A 19,678-nucleotide genomic window follows, 5' to 3' on the forward strand; every position below is an offset into this window, starting at 1 on the left:
GTGCTCTCTAGTAGATCTTTTAGACTAAGACTTTACATAATCTGATGTCAAAGGTAGCTCCTCCTGCTCAACATTCTTTGGTGAAGAGAACTACTCACCATACTTAACACTTTTAGGTAGAAAAGATTGCTTTTTCTACTCAAAACTAATTGCATCTAGCTTATCACTAACTGTAGCTGGCTTATTCACATCCTCAAAATTTGTTTCTTGCTCATTTTCACCATCTATGGCTCTTTCTTGTAGAACTCCTATCGATATTGAAACATCACACTTAACAGTAATCCGTATAGTTTTTTTTTTTTTTAGGTATGTTATGGTTTTCTTTTCATAAAAGATTACATCTTTACTGTTAACTATCTTTCTCTTCATTGAATCTCATACTCTGTAGTTAAATTTTTCATCATTATTTTTACAAACACACACTATGTGATTTTATTGTCAAGCTTTGACCTCTACTTTTTTTATACATGCATAAATGTTTTACATTCAAAACTTTTCAAGTGAACTATGAAGTATCTTTTTTTGTCCACACTCTTTTTGAAATGTCAAAGCCCAAAAAAACTTATGGTGATCTGTTAAGCAAATAACAAGATATGTTGACTGCTTCACCTCAGAATGGCTTTGATAATTTTGCCATTCTCAATATAAATTTAACTTTTTTCATAATGGTGCAATTCATCCTTTCAGTTATACCATTATGTTATGATATTTCGGGTTCTATCATCTCATGCCTGGTCCCATGCTTTGAACAGTACTTTTCAAAGTCTTTGGATGTGTATTCTCCATCATTATTAGTTTGAATACACTTCAAAGATAGCCCTGTCATCATTTCCATCATGGCATGAAATTTTTAAAAATGCTGCAATACTTGACATTTTTTTTTCAACATATACACCAAAGTCTTACGTGAATCATCATCAATAAAAGTAATAAAATACCTATTACCATCCAATGACTTAGTTTTAATAGGACCACATACATTAAAATGAAACAATTCCAATTTATTTTTTTCTCTAAGAACTCTTAAGAAAAGAAACTCTATGATTCTTGTCAAACAAATAATGATTAAATGAATTGAAAGATATACCTTTGATTAAGAGAATGAGAGACTGCCTTATCAAAACCTGTAACCCCTTCTTGCTCATGTGTGTCAGCTTCTTATGTCACAAGTTTTTTGAAGCATCATCCTCAATGGCATTTATCTGGCTACCATTCAATTACATTCATGTCTTATACATTATGTAGCATAGTTTTCTCTTTGTAACTACCATAGATCCTTTGAGAAGTTTTCACTGCCCATTCTTTTATCAACTCTTATATCCTTCCTTATCAAAGACATTAATAGCAAGCAAGTTTATTCTCATATCAAGAATATGTCTGACATCTCTCAAAGTCAACATGCAGCCCATATTAGTTTGTATAATAATATCATCAATTCTAACAATCTGTGAGACATTATTATTTCCCATCTTAGTGCAATCAAAGTTTCTTGTTTTGTAAGTTGTAAACAACTCTTTTTTAGATATACATTGATATGACATTCCTATGTCAACTATCCATTCAATGCTGAAATCACCAACATGATTACAATTACCACGTGTACAAATCAAAGTAATTGAATCACTACCTGAATTTATTGCTACAATATTGTCATCATCTAAACTTTTATCTTTCTCATCTTTTTTTTTTGCTTCAAGATTTTGTAGTATCGTTTTATATGACCTACTTTACTACAATGAAAGTATTTTTCTTTATCTCTGGACTTGGATCTATGTTTAGACTTACTATAACTTTTTAAGTTTTGACCTTTGCGATGTTTCTACGCCTATTCTCTGTGACCAAAGCTTGATTCTCAAGGTTTAAATTTTTTCATCTTGCTTTTTCATTAAGCATACTGTCATTTACCATCTCTAATGTCACATTGTAATCAGAAACTGAATTAAGAACAATCACAACTAGAATATTTCAACTGTTTGGCAATGAACCCAAAAGAAATAACGCCTTTATTTCATCACCCATCTTAATCTCTATAGTAGTCATCCGATTAAATATATATTGAAAATCACTTAAGTACTCTGTAATCGATCATCTATCTTTTTACTGTAAAGTTGCAAGCTTTTTAACAAGCATAACTTTATTCATATTTATTTTTCTCTCATACAATGCTGATAATTTTTTCAAAATGGTGTGGGCATTTGCCTTCTGCACTACATGATAACATACGCTGATATCAAACCATTTTTTGATTATAGTCAGTGTTTTTCTGCCTAACTTCTTTAAGCTTTTAACTTTCATATATGCTGGTTTAGTTAAATCACCCAATATCGACTCATACAAATCTTTACAGTATAAAAAATCTTTCATCATAGGCTTTTAAATTGAATAATTTGATACTATCAATTTTATCATAAAACTTGTATCACCTTTCATCTTAAATAAAATTTACTTCTGTCTTGAGCTGCTTCTGTATCAATGTCTTAAAATAACCATAATTTTAATACTACTTATTGAGCCTGAAGCAATAAACATAACAACGTAAAAATAATATATCACAATAAACCTATAGTAATAGACAACAATCAATAATCAACAACACAAAAAAAATAAAGCACACCAAGATTTATGTGAAAAATCCTCCAATGTAGAGGAAAAAAACTACAAACCAATCAAAAAAATCTTCGGTATCAAATAATAGATACACAAAGTTCTTCTCTAGCTAAAACTAGAGTTAATCAACAACTAAAAAGATAATTTGAGATATCTTACTAAATAGGTGACTCAATAAATACACTCTAAATTTGTTCCTAGACAGCTTCAAACCTAACTTCACCATTCAAAATGTAGAACTTTAAATCATAAACTTACTGACAAAATTTCAGCTTAATTGGACCATAGATCGATTTTCGTTCAACCAACTGTCCCGTCTCCATTTTCTCTCTATTTTTCTTGGCTTTTCTTCGTTTTCTTGGTTTCGACACCACCACATTCTGTTTCTCTAAATCATAAACTGGCTGATAAAATTTTAACTTAATTAGATCATGGATCGACTTTCGTTCAATCAACTCTCTCGTCTTCATTTTCTTTTTATTTTTCTTAGCTTTTCTTCTTTTTCTTGGTTTCGACGCCACCACATTCTGTGTTTCTCTATTACACAGCCTCCTTTTTATTGTTTAAGGCTTTATATAAGTAGGGCTTCCTTAAGTTGAAGAAAAAAAAACTTTAAGCATTTTAATTGGCTAAAACCAATGGGGTTGGACCTTACTCTTCCTAATAGTTTGATGATTGGGATGAGTGTGGAACAGGGATTGTAAACCCCAATAATGTCATCCAAAGCTTGCAAAAAATGCTGCAGTGAATCAAAATGGAAGGGTAAGTGGGGTTTGTGAAATATATAGGTGAGTAATGGACTAATGGGCAATGGTTGATGAACTACACTACTAGTGCTTAATAAATTGATTCAATCTTGTCGTTTAGAACTATCTTTTTCAACCGGATTTTGGGACCAGAAACCAGTTGCTTCTATTTGTAACTTTCTTTATACACCTTCCCTCCCGTGAAAATCCGGTAATTAAACTGATAATATCATGGAACAAGAGACAAATCTCTTTTTCCTGGATAAGGGTAGGTAGGGATGGCCAAATCAGAATTTTTTAAATGCTTCTGATATTGTTTCTCAACTGGACTTTTGCTTTCCTTTTTTTTTTTTTTTTTCATCTTCTTTTTAAACGAGTTTAAGTTTGATCTGTGTATATCAACTCAGAGCCTTATGAAACTGCACAAAAATTAGATGAAATGACAGAATACACCTTTAAAAATAATCTTCTATACCATTCATAAAAGGTATACTTTTTCTTTTAATTTATTTTATTATTGGAATTTAAAGCTGTTTTCTAGAATTGGGTATGTAGAAAAAATGAGTTTGGTATTTATCACAATAATAATAATACTCAACCTAATATTTAAGATTTATACGAGACGGTGGGACCATTAATATATTCATAGTATTAGTTTCATGGTTTTGGGCAAAATAGTTTTCCACGTCTGACATTGGACCTCCTAACAACCCTTTACAATACAATGCAATTCAGTTGAGCATTAAAAGTTTCAAGCCTTAATCTTTTATTTATTTATTTATTTATTTAATTGAAGTGAGCATTGAAGTTACTTGTATTTGAATCCAAATCTGACTTGCCATAAATTGTCCTTTAATCAATCGATCGATCAAAAATTTATTGGCAATTACTTATTTATTTATTGTCTGAATTAATTTTGATATGTTAAGAAACAAACACATACTTACATCTTTTTTTTTTTTTATGGCTAATAAGGTTTTTTTTTTAATAAATTAATTTAACTATTTGATAACTATAATTAGTTTTTGACAAATGATCACTCCTAGTCAAATTTAATGAATTTCGATTAATTCATGCATGCAAATCCTATGTTTCTTTTTATTAAGATGGATAGCCAAACCAGGATTTTTTTTTTCTATTATAATCGTTTGAATTGTTACTTCCAATTAAAATTCTATATTTTTAAATAAAATCAATGGATTTAATATATCTATATATATGTTACTAATTATGTTGGTGTTACAAAGTTAAAAAGCACCGATTTATTTAGAAAATTATATATAAAAATAGAAATGATCAAATATTTGCTTTTGTTATAAATTAAGATCCAGCTCCTACGTTTAAATCTATTTTACCCATACAAAAATACAAAATCTAGTTCTTTTTTTTTTTTTTTGTTAGTTTTGTGAGTTCGGTTGAATTCGAAATTTTTTTATCTTAAAATCAACTTTAATATCATTAAATTAACTAAATTAAATAGTTTAATTTTTAGTACTTTTTTTTCATTATTTTTCGTTTTGCCTTCCCTATTCTCACAATAGGTGGCAAATTTTCTTTTTAAATTTAATTAACGGGTAATTATAATATAAATTAAAGATAATTAAAATATTTTAATGCATTTTTCTAAAAAAATAATGTATTAATTACAGTTTTTTTTTTCTGTAATTGTCAGATTAACCCGCGCGTACTGATTAATATAAGAAAATCTAAAATTCTATGCCCTTTCCTTTTTCTACTCCTTTAAGTTCCAAGATAACCGTCCCATGCACTCATAAAAAACCAACAAAAAAAAAAAAAGACAGTCTGAGGGGATTGGAATTTGGGAATTGGAATGCGAGAGAATCCAAAAGAAGAGGAAAATCATGGGCATCTGAGGCTGAGGCTGAGGGCTGAGCTGATATAATTCCACTTTCCGTGAACTCTACTCTCTAGAAGTAGACAGAAAAACAACACTTCCCCAGCTCCCATCCTCTCCACAACGCCACCTCATCAGTTATCCCTTTTCCGTAACTTTTTTTTTCTTTTGAAAATTTCCTATAAAACAACGAAGCATTACACTTTCGAAACCAAGAATAAACAAGTAGTTGATCCTCAACGCGTCTCCTTCTCCGTCCCTCTCTCTCTCAAAAAAAAAAAAAAAAAAAAACCCTGCGTTTGCTTTTGCCCTTGCTCGCTCTCATTTCCTTTTGTATTTTGTTTTTTCGTAACGATAATATAACTTTTCAGTTCCTCCAACGTCAATCAGCTCTTTCTTCCTTTAACTGCTTTCATTCTCATATCTCTCTCTGTTGTAACTTATCTTTGGGTTGTTCTCAAAGTTTTAATATCTTAATATGTAAACAAAACAAAAATCTCTTTGTGATTGTGAAAAAGAAAAAGAAAGAGAGAGTGGTATTCTGTCTTTTCTTCTATTTTCATGAACATGGCGGTTGAATATCAGGAGGTAATTAGCCTTAGTAATGGGTTTTTCTTCCTCTGTATTTATTTTCATGCTTGTTACTGTTTTTTTTTTTTTTTTTCTTTTTAAGAATGTGGAGATTGAGTTAAACGTTCATGGTTGTGGGTTGAATGTGAGGGTGTAGGAGCATATAAGGAATTCAAGAGGAGCTTTGCTTTTTACTTGCAGATGGTTGCCTTTCTCTTCTCCGAAGGCTCTTGTTTTCTTTTGTCATGGTAACCCTCTCTCTTTCTCTCTTCAATAATTACTCAGTTTATTACTTAGCAAAAAAACCAAAAAAAAAAAAAAAAAGGTTAGTTGGGTCATGGGTGTAAAATATTTAATTCATTAATGTGGTTGCAGGTTATGGTGTGGAGTGCAGTGGATTCATGAGAGGTAATAAATACTCTTTAACGGCCGATTACCCTTTTTTAAAACTCTTTTCGTCAGTATTTGTCACTCTTTTTCCGTTCAAGAATTTCCTTTATTTTTTGTTTTTTTTTTTTTATTTTGCTATTTAATATCTGAATATACTCTTTAAAGTTATTATTATTGTATTAAATAATATTTTCTTTGATTAAATTAAAAATTAAATATTAATTATCAACTACTAAAATTAATAAAAAATATTAATTAACTTTAAAATTTTCTTAAACCACTCACTAACAATTTTTTTTTTTCAAATAATATCAAAATTCCAACACTTAAATATCGTCGCTGAAGCATATCCTTTTTTCTTGCATGTTGCCATAGGCTATGCCATCAAACTCAAAACAATAATTTTCCAAACTCGGTAGCTTCAAAATGGTTTTCACATTTCATTAGGAATCCAGGACGGATTTACGTATAGGATTGTGGGGTAGCTGTCTCGTTGAAATATTAAAATGCTTTAGATTAATTATGAAAAAATCTTATAAATTTTAGAAATTTCAAGCTTTGCCCTTATTAAAAAAAATTTTCATCATATTTGCCTTCGTTAAATTGAGGATCATGAAAGAAAATTTTTTATTATTTATCTAGTAATTGAACATTTATACTTTGAGTGATAAGCAATTTCATTATAATATATACATGAATTTTAAAGAAAAACAAATAAAAAACTTTTACATTTCATATCGATAAGTGTGAATTAATAAAAATAAAAAATAAAAAATAAAAAATGATATTTAATTAACATAGATTTATGTCTTTATTCTTATTTTCATTATATATAAAAAAATATTATTTTCATTATATATAAGAAAATAAGCTTTTATTATTTGTCACATTATAATGAATAAGAAATTAAAGTAAATATTTCATATATTATATCTATATTTAAGAATTTTATAATTAAAATTTCCTTAAATAAATATATATACATATTTATGTGTCTATATTTCAAGTGCAAAAAATTTTATTAAATAAATATATATATTTATATGTGCCTATGTCTACAGGAGCATTTATCCAAAAATAATTTATCTATGATATAATAGTATTTAGATTATGTTCATCAATAACCATGTAATTAATTTTAGCTACACAGATATTGTATTTATGGCATAAAAAATTGTATTTTATAGAAAAAATTGTTATATATGTTAATTTGTTTAAAATTTTTTATATTAATTTATCTTTCAATGAAAATTTTAATAAATTAAGCTAAAACACTTGCCTCCACTGATTAAAAATCTTGGATCCGTCCCTGAATAACAAACTACCAAACGAATTAAACAAAATTTCCTACCCAGAATTGACTACCCTTTTTTTTTTTCTCTCAACCCAAGTTTAAATAGTGAACAATAATATTACCAGCAGCGTTTGCTTGCCTAGCTCGCCAAATAATTTGGGTCATCTTGTCATCAACCACCAAAGTATTTATGAGTTACTGAAATTAATTATCTTTGTTAAGATGGATGCAAACAGTGTTTGGCAGTTTCCTTCAATTTAAGTTTCAGGTAGAATATGGAGATGGGGAACTTCAAACCAAACTAAGTTGGCAGTCTTAATTCAAGAATTACTTACATTTAACAGCCACAAATAAACAACCCCAGTTTTGGACACCCAATTTCTCATTTTAATTGTTTAATCATATAGGGAAGTATAAGATAGATCCTGAAATTATTCCTTAACATGGAAAATAAAAAGAGTTATTAACATTGGCATGACATTCTGAAGGATTTTCTATTATGTACGCAAGGCCAAATAAAGCCAACGTTTTCAGTATGATTTTTAAGCTTTTTCCCATTTTGATTTGTTCGATGATCAACTTGATATTGTTATTGTGTTGATGTTACAACAACAAGCAGCTCAAAAATCTAGTTTGAAGCTTTATTTTAAAAAAAAAAAGTATTGTTATAACTGAATTTATGCTTGACTAATTATTTAGTTATTTATTAGTACATGATAGTCACTTTTCCTTCAAATAATGATGGGTGTTCTAGTTCTATATGATCATCTATAACATTGATAAAGATTTGAAGCTGTGTAAATCTTCTGGTGGGTCATATTCTGTATTCGGAACTGAAATTTAAAATGTGGTCAGCTGGGTTGGTTTGGTAGGCATACATTCAATTGCTTGGACTCACCATCCAAATTAGCCCCACCAAGATTTCTGTAATAAGGACTATCAGAAACCATAAGCTAATGGATGAATTCTATTAGAAGGAGGAGGAAAGAAACATTTGCTTGGTCTAAATCATGATGACGGGACAATTCAGCAAAGAAATGTAAAAATTTAAAACATTTATTTATATTCCCTTTTCCTTTGGGATATCTGAACCTGTTTTCTGCTCATAGAAGACCTATTGTTTAATGAAATGTAAAAATTTATTAGAGATTAAAAGTCAATGATGTTGGCTTTATTTGATTCCCTAAGTTGGCTAGGTGATCAGAAGATTCAACATAGTTAGTCATTTGTGATAATTTAGTTTAATGAAATCAAAGTTCTTACAGTGGTACTACATAATATTCATTTGTGTGTGTTTGGAATTGATTAATGGAGTTGGTCAAGGCCAGGATTGATCTGATATAATGATTTTAATAGAATGTGGAACCAGGCTAGCTGCCGGAGGATATGCCGTGTTTGGGATTGATTATGAAGGACATGGAAGGTCAAAGGGTGCCCGATGTTATATTAAAAAGTTTGAAAACATCGTTGATGACTGCAGTGATTTTTTCAAATCCATCTGTGGTATGTGTATTACCCGTAATTACCTCAATTGCTTAACCAACTTCTCTCTTTTAGTTCACCGTCTAAATCTGCCACCATGATTTTCCAGCGCAGGAAGAATACAGGGACAAGACCAGATTCTTATATGGAGAGTCAATGGGCGGCGCAGTGGCCCTACTGCTTCATAAAAAGGCCCCTTCCTTTTGGAATGGTGCTGTTCTCATTGCACCAATGTGTAAGGTAATGGTGAGAATATATATATATATATATATATATATATATAGTCTATTTCTAATTGTACTTCAAAAATTTTATAGATATCAGAGAAAGTGAAGCCACATCCAGTGGTCGTGAATATTCTGACAAAAATGGAAGAAATTATACCTAAATGGAAGATAGTACCCACAAAAGACGTCATTGAGTCAGCATTCAAGGACCCTACTAAGCGAGAAGTGGTGAGGATATTCAATTCCTTTTATTCTTGTTAATTCTTGCTCATCTTTGATTAGTTTAGTTTATTTAAATGATTTAATACTGTAATTATGTATAGCTCATGGGGTCTTTTTGATTTATGATGGATGCAGATAAGGAACAATAAGTTAATATATCAAGACAAGCCTAGACTGAAAACAGCGCTTGAAATGCTCAGAACCAGCATGAGCCTTGAAGATGGTTTAAATGAGGTTAAAATCATCCCCTCTTGAGCCCTCCCCATTGCAAAAATATTACTTGTTTCTGTTTTATGTGGTTTTAAGCCTCAATCATGAAAGAAGTTCTACAATTCAGGGATAGAGTTGCACATCAGTCTGTAAATGTTACTGCATTGTAGAGGAAAAAATAACAGTAATAAATAATAGTAGGTGCTGTTAGGTCCTTTATTATGAACTCATAATGTACATTGTCAGAAGGTTCTTATTATAGGTTTCCTTGTTACGTGAGGCACTAGGATCCTTGAATGAGTTAATGGAGTGAAAAGAAATTAGGTAGTTGAATTGTCGGCAAACGGGAGAGTCTTTTTCATTTATGTTACATTTACACCGGTTGGTTGGGTTGTTTTGGCAGGTGACAATCTCCTTCTTTGTGTTGCATGGGGAAGCAGATATAGTAACAGATCCTGAAGTAAGCAAGGCCTTGTATGAGAAAGCTAGCAGCAGGGACAAAACCATAAAATTGTATCCAGGGATGTGGCATGGATTGACATCAGGAGAGCCCGATGAAAACATAGAAATAGTTTTTGCAGATATCACAGCTTGGCTTGACAAGCGCTGCAATGCTGTAACGTTTGAGCAAATTCTTCATCCTTTCAACCAAGGGTTCAAAAAATTCACTAATACGACAATGTCAATGGCAACAACCAGTGGCAGAACGCAATCAAACGGGAGGTATTTGTGTGGATTGAAGGGACTTCGCACACAACACCCACTCAGCAATGTAGCCTGATAGTATCAACTTAGCTGTTGTCTCTGTATATTTCTCTGCAGCATAACTTTCTTATTCTCCCAAAACGACAAAACTGAACCCTTGAAGGGGAAAACTCATGGAATAAAAACGAAACCTGAAATGTTTGTGGACGATTAATTTGTTTCACTGAAATGTTTTGTTGCTGTTGGGGTCCCTAAAAATGCTCGATTTGAGCTATAGATTGTTGACAGATTGACTGACAAAAACCCAAAATCTCCTTTGGACCACTATTCAAGTTATATTGGAGGCAGGGAAGTGAGAAAAACTTAGATGCTTGCTTTGTGTTCACTGCCAATGAAGTTAATGGTTCCAACAAAGTCATTGATAAGTTACAGTGATAGCTCCTTCCTCCCCACTCCTGTTGTGAACTAATTGCAGCGAGTAATTGGAATATATATATAATATAAATGCAAATGATGCACTTGCAGTTGCAGGCCAATACCACCTACTGCAAGTACGCCATCATTGATCCATTGAGGCCCCAATGCTTGGTCATTTCTTGACCTTGTTGACTGTTGTATAGTTTTAAAAATACAAAGCTAAATCCATAAATGTGGTTATTCTTCGATCAAGTATAATTATGAGAGATACATACTCTTTCCCCTTTCAAGATTACAAGTATCCTAATATTCAAAGAACAAAAATTTATCGATTTGGTCATCTGGAGAACATTTACATGATGCCATATTTTCATAAATTCCCCCAAATTAGAAAGAACTTAAGTCAAAAACATCAATCTTTTCCTCATTTCTTTTGTTGAGGCTTTAAGTACGCATGTAAAGTAATAGATTTAGCTTCCAATATTACACACGTTCTAGTTTTTATAAATAGTAAGTACCTACTTAGAATTTGAATGAAATTGTCAAGGGAAGGCTAGGATTGCACCTCAAAAAATGTCAAAATTGTAGTACCATACAGTACTTATTTTGACCGTGGTCCTTTAGCCTCTATAATCACATTTTTTAGATAATAATGTCAATTGTTAACAAAATGTCATATTCTTAATTTGAGAGTTCATAATTCAAATTTTTATCGTTTGAAGTCAACTTGAAATTATTAAATATTTATGTAAATTTTTTGTTTAATATATTTAAGGATATAAATGGATAGGATATGAAACGAGTAAAATATTCTCTATCTAATTCTCAAATGTTTATATTATATCAATTCTTATATTCATATTCAATGGATATTTTAAATTTATCTCCATCTCATTCCTGTAAATATTTAATGGTTTGGATAATTTTTATACGCATAAAATTTTTTAAAAAATAAAAAAATTATTTTTTTAGTTTTTTTTTATTTTTAACTTGTATATTTTAATACTTTTTTATAAATATATACTAATATATTTTTTAATAAAAAATTTATTCATTAATTATATATAAATATATATATGTAGGATATAAGTACATAACAAATATTATATTACTCGTCTTCGTATCCATACACAATAAAAATTTCAATTCATAACCTTTTTATCTTCGTATTCATAATATAATATTTTTCTTTATCCGAAATAAAAGTAAGATTTTTCATTGAATATGGATAATATTAATATCCCTATATATAGTCATGGGTTACTGTACCATGGAGGCCCAACTTAATGTCCATGACACGAACTATTGGACCGTAATCTGAAGCGCTAAACAGCCTTTTTCTTTCGTTGAACGTTCGGCTTGAACCCTGTATATTTCTATTCAACTGTGGCCCGTTTGAGAATCTTATTCCGAGAAAGAAACCCCTCTCGCGAAACCCTAACTCTGTAAGTTCAGTTAATCTTTCTACTCTCATTTTCTTTTGTTTTTCGATTCTTCATCTTCATTTCTTCCATTGAAAAAAAAATTTAATGAACCCTAATTTGTTAATATTTGCAGGCATTGCTGGGTGATAATCGCATTAAATCGCGATGAGGTACTTTTTTTTTAATTTCTGTTTTTCCCTACTAATTCTTAGGGATTTTCATGCCCATAATAAATCACTGTTTCTTCTAAAGTTTTAAACGAAATTCCTAAGGTTTACTCACTTCTCCTTCTGAAAAGATTTTGCTGTGAGCCTATGGATGAGGATACCAATATTAGTAATCTTGCTTCCTTTATCAGTATATGCTTCTTTCTTAATTTAATAGGGAATGATTTTTTTTTTATTGAAAACTATCTTTTCTACAATTCAAATTCGTAGTAGTCATTTAATAAAATTATAGTATTTTGGGCAGGATGGGAATAACGAGGAAGAACAATTCAACATAGTGCCATTGTCTGGGCTGATAATGAGTGTTAAAAACAACACCCAGGTAATATGTGTGTGGTTTTACTATTGAAGGAAGCTTTTAATCGATTACTTCAAAGTTAATAAGCATGGTTAGATGTAAGGTAAATAGAGGGTTAAGCCAGTGGTTTCACTGGTGACTGAAAGGTTTAGCTACAGGGACTGTTTGGGATAACCACAGCTGCAGTGTGCTGTGATGGTTTTAGTTGACTGTTTTTAAGGGGAGTTCTGTGGCAGACTAGCTCTGTCTTGCAGGCTTGCAATCATGGAGTTTCTTATTTAGCATGTTTTACATGTTTTTCCCTCCCATTCTTATGAAAGTTGGTTTCCTGATAGCCCTATGTTTTCCAGCTTATTGTGGAGTTTTATATTTCATTTATGCCTGTGAGATCAGTGAGTGAATAGATAAATGGATATTTCGTGCCTCTTTTCTTTTTTTCTTGTTGAATTTTTAATTTTATTTGAATCTGTAATTCTTTTTTTTAATATTTGTTGGTCACTCAGGTGTTAATTAACTGCCGAAACAATGAGAAGCTTCTTGGCCATGTGAGGGCATTTGATCGGCAATGCAACATGGTTATAGATAATGTAGGAGAGTTGTGGACTGAGTTCAGTTTATTTCTGCAGTGAATATTTTAGACCACTTTATTACTTCAATCCTATTCTATAAGATCTAAGGGCTAGTAGTTTCATCTAACTTCTCATATGTTAACTTTAGTTCAGGTACCAAAAACTGGCAAAGGCAAGAAGAAAGCTCTTCCAGTGAACAAAGATAGGTTCATCACTAAGTTGTTCCTGAGAGGAGACTCTTCTATCATTGGTCTTAGAAATCCAAAGTGAGAAGTTGATGATGAGTTATTCTATGATGTCTGAAACAAGTTTCTTTCTGTCATAACTTCTGTTTAAGGCGTACTATGTCCAAGAACCATGGTGAAATTAGTTAGCCAAACCAATCTTTAGTCAGCAGCTCTGAGTATTGGGTTTAGAAGTCTAACATGGCTGCTATAATGTCTCATACAAAATATACCCTGAAGCCCAATGGGTGATTCCTATCTTTCAAACTCCAGAGTATAGACTACTACTTCCTGAAGGTCCTAAAAGAGGCGAAGTGCTATGAGGCCATTTCTTAACTAGGTTGGGCCATTAGTACCAGGACAATTTTTGGGCGAAAAGCGAATCTTAAGCTACTAGTTTTTGTCCGAAACTAAAACCATCTCTTTGGTGAACTCTAGTTTTAGACTAAGTGAAGCACCCATTCAGATTCACATGAACTCAAGGAGGGGAAGGAAGTTGAGGCTTGCAACTTGATAGTCGAGACTTATTCATGGAAACAGATCAGGCATCAAGATTGTTTGGCAGAGTCGAACCTTTCTACTTGGCAATAATCTCTTACTCATTCATGTCCTTCGTGTAGATTTTTTCGTAAGAGTTTTCTTTGATTCACGGAAACAGATTAGAATATCCGTCGCTTTTGTAAGATCCAATTTGTCTTCTTTTTTTTCTGATTCATTCGTGGTGTCACTAACATCAAGATTCTCCCATATTTTACTAGCAAGAAACTTCATGAATCCTTCTTTAATTGAAAAGGAGTAGACTCTTACAGAAACGGCCGCACCCTTGTTGAGAAAAGGAAAAAGGGGAAAGAAACCGAGGGACTGACCAAAAGAGCTGGAGTAATTGTTGTAAGAGTAATCTGAGACAAACTAATATAAGCAAACAAAAGAATTATAAATGTAGATATGAGTATGGGAATGCATAGGGTATTCACTATTGCTGTTGAACATAAGCAGCTGTCAGCTACTGCATAAAAAATAGGATAAAATGTTATTTTTAGATTCGAAAGCTCACTGTATAGAGCCATGGAAATCACAAAGTTGGGAAACGCATGTCAAAAAGGGAAACCTCCAAAATCTATTCTAAAGAGACTTCATTTGCTGCTGCTGCCGCTAACTATATAATGCTTCAATGTGGAAAAGGGAGTTCTTTTCCACTGAACAATTTATATATTTGATTGGCCTGTCTGTGAGTGTCTATATGGCACCTTAAGATGATGCATTGTTGGCGTTGCTGCCCTCCTTGTGGTCACCAAAGATACGTTGCCGGAAGTCTGAAACCATTAGAGGGAGACCCTTTCGGAGGGATACTTTGGGTTCCCAACCAAGTAGCCCTTTGGCTCTAGAGATATCTGGCTTCCTCTTGTGTGGGTCATCTTCTGTATTGGGTCTAAACTCTATCTTTGCATTGGGGTCAATTGTTTCTTGGACCACCTGTAAATACAAATGGAGAAATCTCAGTACTTTCCAAGAAAAATTATTGATGTATATATGAGAAAGAGTTGACTTACACAGTGTAAAAGTAAATAAATTTTACATATTCTTTTAAACATTGATTTCAATAGATCAAATGGACGAGAGAGACAAATAAAAATAAGAAAAAATGGTTTAATCTCATTCTTCAAAACTATTAAAATTAATGCTTAGAAAAATATGTTAAATTTTTTTAGTTTTACACCGCTAAGTTGATCCATCCTCTACACACACACATATGAAGGATGCGGGAAACATACTACAAAAATGTAAATAATAAAAGTAACTCTTCAACATATGCTACACAAGCTTAGGATGTTAATTTGTCTCATTTTCTCAATTAGGGACAGGAAAAGAAGGGGAAGAGATGTGCTCAACATCTATATGAACACACAGGGTTCCACGTCACTTAAGACCTCAACTAACAAGACTCTGAAATCTGAATCAAATCAGACTGTGAACACAGTATTTATTTTATGGCGCACCCATGATTGAAACTAAGATCTCATGCATTTAATTGCAATAATCACTGTCATCAATATCACCAACACATTTCAGATTAGCTTCATCAGCTTCCTTAGAAAATAATATCAATACTACTTTTCAGTTTATAACTTACCTCAGCAAGCTCAAGCATGGTGAATTCACCTGGATTTCCAAGATTAAACGGTCCAACATGTTCTCCTTCCATCAAGCGCATGAGACCCTCCACCTTTTTCAACACAGATTACTTTTATAAACATGAGCATAAACAGCTATGCTATGCGTTAATCAATGTAGAGAGCAGAGAAAAGTTCTGATTTAGCATATACACCAGAGGACAGGACAGTATTGATATTAGACAAAAAACTGAACAGCATATACCCCACAAATCTAGCTACACAGCATTAGCAATAATACATCAATAAAATGTTTCCTGGGGAAAAACCTACCCCAGATAAGATAACGTAGTGCACTCAAAAGCAAGTACCAACTATTTATTCTAAAACGCTGGCCAATCATATAAAATAATACAATAAAAAATCCCAAAAGGTCACTTGAGATATTGTTAAAAGAAGCAGGAGGATACCATCTTTTTAAGTACAATTTGTTTAAAACTGGTTTGGAAGAACTATTAGTTCCATTGGCACTGAAAAAACAATGATGCATGCCTCATACTTATGGGGCAATTAAAAGTTGCTGGTCCACTTGGGATATTCATCTGGCACAAAGTCACATGGAGTATGGTTCTTCAATTAATTTTTACACCCTCCACAGGAAAAATCAGAACCATAGAAGATCCTGTCAATTAAGATCTTATTGCACAAGACGTAACATTTCCTATACAGAAATATCATATATTCATATTTTGAATGTTCTTTTACCATGTAATGTCAGGATGTACTTTTTAAATCATGTGCATTTCCTAGTTTTCTAGTTTTACACTAGAAATTTTAGATTCATTCCAGCTAAGAATCATACGTTAAACTATAACAATACAAAAAAATAATGCAGTATTATGGCACCAACATTTCCAATGGACAATAAAGAGAAATAAAAGGTGAAAAGAGTCATAAAAAAATTTTGATCAGAAAGAATTCTGACTAAAACAATAATCAAACATCATTTACCAGATCAGAAACATATTGGAAACTCCTTGTCTGCTTCCCATCACCATACACAGTCAAGGGCTCCTTTCTTAAAGCCTGCATTCATGATTTAATTATCCACATTAACAATCCCAATGGCCCTATCAAACAAATTGTTAAAAATTACTAAAACAAAAAGGGTACCTGAGCAACGAAATTGCTAACGACACGACCATCATCGATGCACATACGAGGTCCGTAGGTATTGAAAATTCTGGCAATCCTAACCTGAAATAATCAAACAGAAAATTTTATACATTAATAGAATAATACTCATATTTATACGAGTAATTTAAAAGTTTGGAGCTATGTCAGTGGAGATAAATTAATTAAGATTACGTAGGCTTAAAATTAGATTAGTACAGCAAAAAAAAAAAAGTGCCGATATAATAGATAACCTCAACTCCAGCTCCCCTATGGTAGTCCATGGTCAACGTTTCAGCGGTACGCTTACCCTCATCATAACAGCTTCGGACACCTATCATCATACATTCAAACCAATTTGGTCAATTCCCAATTGAAAATGTGCTTTTTTCATAATGTAAACAGAGAGACACGCGCAAACAACAACAAACACAACCAGCCAGATCAAAACTAAAACTAAATTCCACATTCAGAAGACAAATTTTACTGCAATTTCCATTTCTCACTCACCATTCCAAAACCGAAAATTAAATAAAAATAAAAAGTCCATTTTCCATTTTTAATTTTTCTGATAATTACCTAACTGATTCTTTTCTGAAGTGGCAGTAAATTACGCTACGTGTTAGTGTGCTGTAGGATAGAAAGTAAAATTGTTGGCCGTACGATTTAAGGGGCCAGTAATCACGGGTTCCTCGTGAAACGTTAAAATTGGACCAGATCTAAAAATATCTAGAGCGCCAGCACCGGCGCCATGTTTGCAATAATTTAAACTTCCAAAACAGGACAACAAAATGTGTACAAGAAACCCAATTCCCAATCCCCACCCCAGATTGAAGACAATTGGAACTACTAGTGAAATTGGAAATGAGAAAAGATATAAAGAAAAAATCCAAGTTCCTAGATTTTCCGGCCACAGAAATTTTCCAATAAGAAAGGAGAGAGGGACTAACCTATGGGATTAACGTTGCCCCAGTAAGTTTCTTTTTGTGGATGTTGCAGAGGATCTCCGTACACTTCGCTGGTACTGGTCAATAAGAACCTGGCACCTACTCTTTTCGCCAGCCCTAACATGTTCAATGTCCCCACCACATTCGTCTTGTAAAAACACACACCTCCAACCCCAATTAAGGTAAAACATGCATATACTACTGAACGAGAAAAAAAAGAAAAAGCAAAAACAGAGTTACGGGGATTTATAAAGTATATTAGATAAAAAGGATATGATAGTTTTGACGGGGTTGAATTTGTAATGAACAGGAGAAGCGGGACATGCGAGATGATAGATCTGATCAACTTCCAAGAGTAAAGGTTCCACCACGTCGTGTCGGATAAGCTCGAAGTTAGGGTTACCGAAATGGTGCATGACGTTCTCTTTCCTTCCCGTGAAGAAGTTATCGACCACGATCACGCTGTCTCCTCTCGCTATAAGACGGTCCACGAGGTGGGACCCGACGAACCCGGCTCCACCCGTTACGACGATTCTCAAACCTTTCCGCTTTAGCCCCAAGGGAATCTTACCGGTCGGATTGGCCGATCCAAACCCGACGCGGTGAGGGTAGGAGAACTTGTTTTGTGTCTCGATGGGGAAGTAGGTGATTGAATCAGGGATCGTAGTGGTAAGGTGGTGGCGGGGGACTCCCGGAGGACGTGAGGTTGGGAAGATGGTGAAAATCAGAGTGGCTATCGCAATGCCAACGAGCACGAAGAGAAGGCGTTGTTCTCGGAGCAGATAATGAATCGGGCGGGTAACGGAGGCCCATGGCTTAACGGGTTTGGGCGAATATGAATCCGAAGCAGTCTGAGTCTCATGGCCTCTGTATATCAGCTCCGACCCCATCGCTCTTCAACTTCAAAAACCAAAATCAATTTATAAGATCAAAAGAGGATAAATTTTATAAAAAAAATTGTTAAAGTTAGACGCCAGGAACTGAGTCGCCGGCGAGTTGACGCTGAGGGTGATGAGCGTTGGAACGGGAGTGCGTGGTGTAAAGGGCAGAAAGGGGGTTTGAGATGTAAGATGAAAAGCGGAGATAAATAAGGGCTTGGGAAAGGGGTGGTATTACCGAAACACCCTAATTAGTGGGCTTTTTTTTTTTCAAGTTTCCAAATTTGAAAAGTAAACTATTATCGTTGGTATTTTCATTTTTCTAAGTTCTAGCGATTTTGGAAGGTGTTTAATTGGGTGTTTCCTTTTTTTTATTATTTATGAATTTGCTTTAATAAGGGTGGTTTGCCTTAGTTGTTTATTTTATACCTCCAAGTTTTTACCCAATTTGCATCTGGAATCTATGACTAAAACAAAATAGTTTGACTATGAGTGTAATACTTATTAGTGATACCATTATTATGTAAGTATATTATATTGTTTTTAATAAAAAAGGTTTTCATTTTATCAAATATAATATAGTATACGTATGAAATTGAGACACAAGCTTTAAGAAAATGTTTGTTTTTTTATTATTATTATATCAAGAGAATAAAATCTTAATACAAGTAAGAATAAAAAAAAATTTTGACTCAAAATCAAACCATTAATATTCTTTTAAACGCTTTTAACTATTAAATCAAAAGCTTCGAGACCAATAAAATGTTTGTTTATTGTTTGCTTATGGTGCATAGTAAATATTTTTATTATTTTACGTTTGAATTAGACAATTATATCTAATTTACAAATTAGTGAAATTAAGTATTTTATTTGGGTTGATTATTCTTTAAATCAATTAGTATATTATTAAATTTTATATTTAAAGATAACGAATTCAAAAAAAAAATTAAATATGTATGTCTTTTTTAACTAAATAAATAATAAGTTATGAAAATTTAGAGATAAATTAAAAATTAAAAAATATATATTTTACTTTGTGTTAGTCTTTTTATAGTAGGATGAAACTTGAGCTAAAAATATTATGTTTAGTGTTTTTAAAAAG

The 19,678-nt window shown here is 32.3% G+C and overlaps 3 protein-coding genes across 4 annotated transcripts; 2 read left to right on the forward strand and 1 right to left on the reverse strand.

The window, feature by feature from the left end:
• The first annotated feature begins 5,108 nt into the window (after positions 1-5,108).
• LOC111313402 (caffeoylshikimate esterase-like) lies at positions 5,109-10,814 on the forward strand. The gene is made up of 8 exons (XM_022914075.2): positions 5,109-5,796; positions 5,936-6,026; positions 6,154-6,186; positions 8,819-8,965; positions 9,054-9,184; positions 9,262-9,399; positions 9,529-9,627; positions 10,007-10,814. The coding sequence occupies exons 1-8, from the start codon at positions 5,770-5,772 to the stop codon at positions 10,382-10,384; spliced, it is 1,044 nt and encodes a 347-aa protein (XP_022769810.2). The 5' UTR covers positions 5,109-5,769; the 3' UTR covers positions 10,385-10,814.
• Positions 10,815-12,036: 1,222 nt separating this feature from the next.
• Positions 12,037-14,150, forward strand: LOC111314117 (uncharacterized). 2 transcript variants are annotated; one of them, XM_022915149.2, is made up of 5 exons: positions 12,037-12,170; positions 12,283-12,319; positions 12,621-12,698; positions 13,178-13,261; positions 13,397-14,150. In XM_022915149.2, the coding sequence occupies exons 3-5, from the start codon at positions 12,675-12,677 to the stop codon at positions 13,511-13,513; spliced, it is 225 nt and encodes a 74-aa protein (XP_022770884.1). In that variant the 5' UTR covers positions 12,037-12,170; positions 12,283-12,319; positions 12,621-12,674; the 3' UTR covers positions 13,514-14,150. The 2 variants fall into 2 exon arrangements, with proteins under 2 accessions (XP_022770884.1, XP_022770885.1); XM_022915150.2 differs by having other exon boundaries at positions 12,609-12,698; positions 13,397-13,531.
• Positions 14,151-14,382: 232 nt separating this feature from the next.
• Positions 14,383-18,730, reverse strand: LOC111314116 (UDP-glucuronic acid decarboxylase 2-like). Its single transcript, XM_089752118.1, has 7 exons — positions 17,973-18,730; positions 17,702-17,848; positions 17,006-17,085; positions 16,752-16,835; positions 16,590-16,664; positions 15,599-15,691; positions 14,383-14,940 (listed from the first exon to the last, which is right to left on the reverse strand). The coding sequence occupies exons 1-7, from the start codon at positions 18,586-18,588 to the stop codon at positions 14,716-14,718; spliced, it is 1,320 nt and encodes a 439-aa protein (XP_089608244.1). The 5' UTR covers positions 18,589-18,730; the 3' UTR covers positions 14,383-14,715.
• Between the last annotated feature and the right edge of the window lie 948 nt (positions 18,731-19,678).

This window comes from Durio zibethinus, chromosome 23, assembly GCF_047325235.1.
Source record: "Durio zibethinus cultivar Kanyao isolate XHJ-2024 chromosome 23, ASM4732523v1, whole genome shotgun sequence".
Classification (NCBI taxonomy): Eukaryota; Viridiplantae; Streptophyta; class Magnoliopsida; order Malvales; family Malvaceae; genus Durio; species Durio zibethinus.

Bases quoted from the DNA above. Each gene is read 5' to 3' on its own strand.
- LOC111314116 (XM_089752118.1), bottom strand. From the start codon at position 18,588: ATGGGGTCGGAGCTGATATACAGAGGCCATGAGACTCAGACTGCTTCG. The intron at 17,849-17,972 runs TATCCTTTTTAT...TGTGTTTTTACA, and splicing joins CAACCCCGTCAAAACTATCA to AGACGAATGTGGTGGGGACA. The intron at 16,665-16,751 runs GTACCCTTTTTG...TCATGAATGCAG, and splicing joins TTAGCAATTTCGTTGCTCAG to GCTTTAAGAAAGGAGCCCTT.
- LOC111314117 (XM_022915149.2), top strand. From the start codon at position 12,675: ATGAGTGTTAAAAACAACACCCAG. The intron at 12,699-13,177 runs GTAATATGTGTG...TTGGTCACTCAG, and splicing joins GTGTTAAAAACAACACCCAG to GTGTTAATTAACTGCCGAAA. The intron at 13,262-13,396 runs GTAGGAGAGTTG...ACTTTAGTTCAG, and splicing joins GCAACATGGTTATAGATAAT to GTACCAAAAACTGGCAAAGG.
- LOC111313402 (XM_022914075.2), top strand. From the start codon at position 5,770: ATGAACATGGCGGTTGAATATCAGGAG. The intron at 9,400-9,528 runs GTGAGGATATTC...TGATGGATGCAG, and splicing joins ACCCTACTAAGCGAGAAGTG to ATAAGGAACAATAAGTTAAT. The intron at 9,628-10,006 runs GTTAAAATCATC...TTGTTTTGGCAG, and splicing joins TTGAAGATGGTTTAAATGAG to GTGACAATCTCCTTCTTTGT.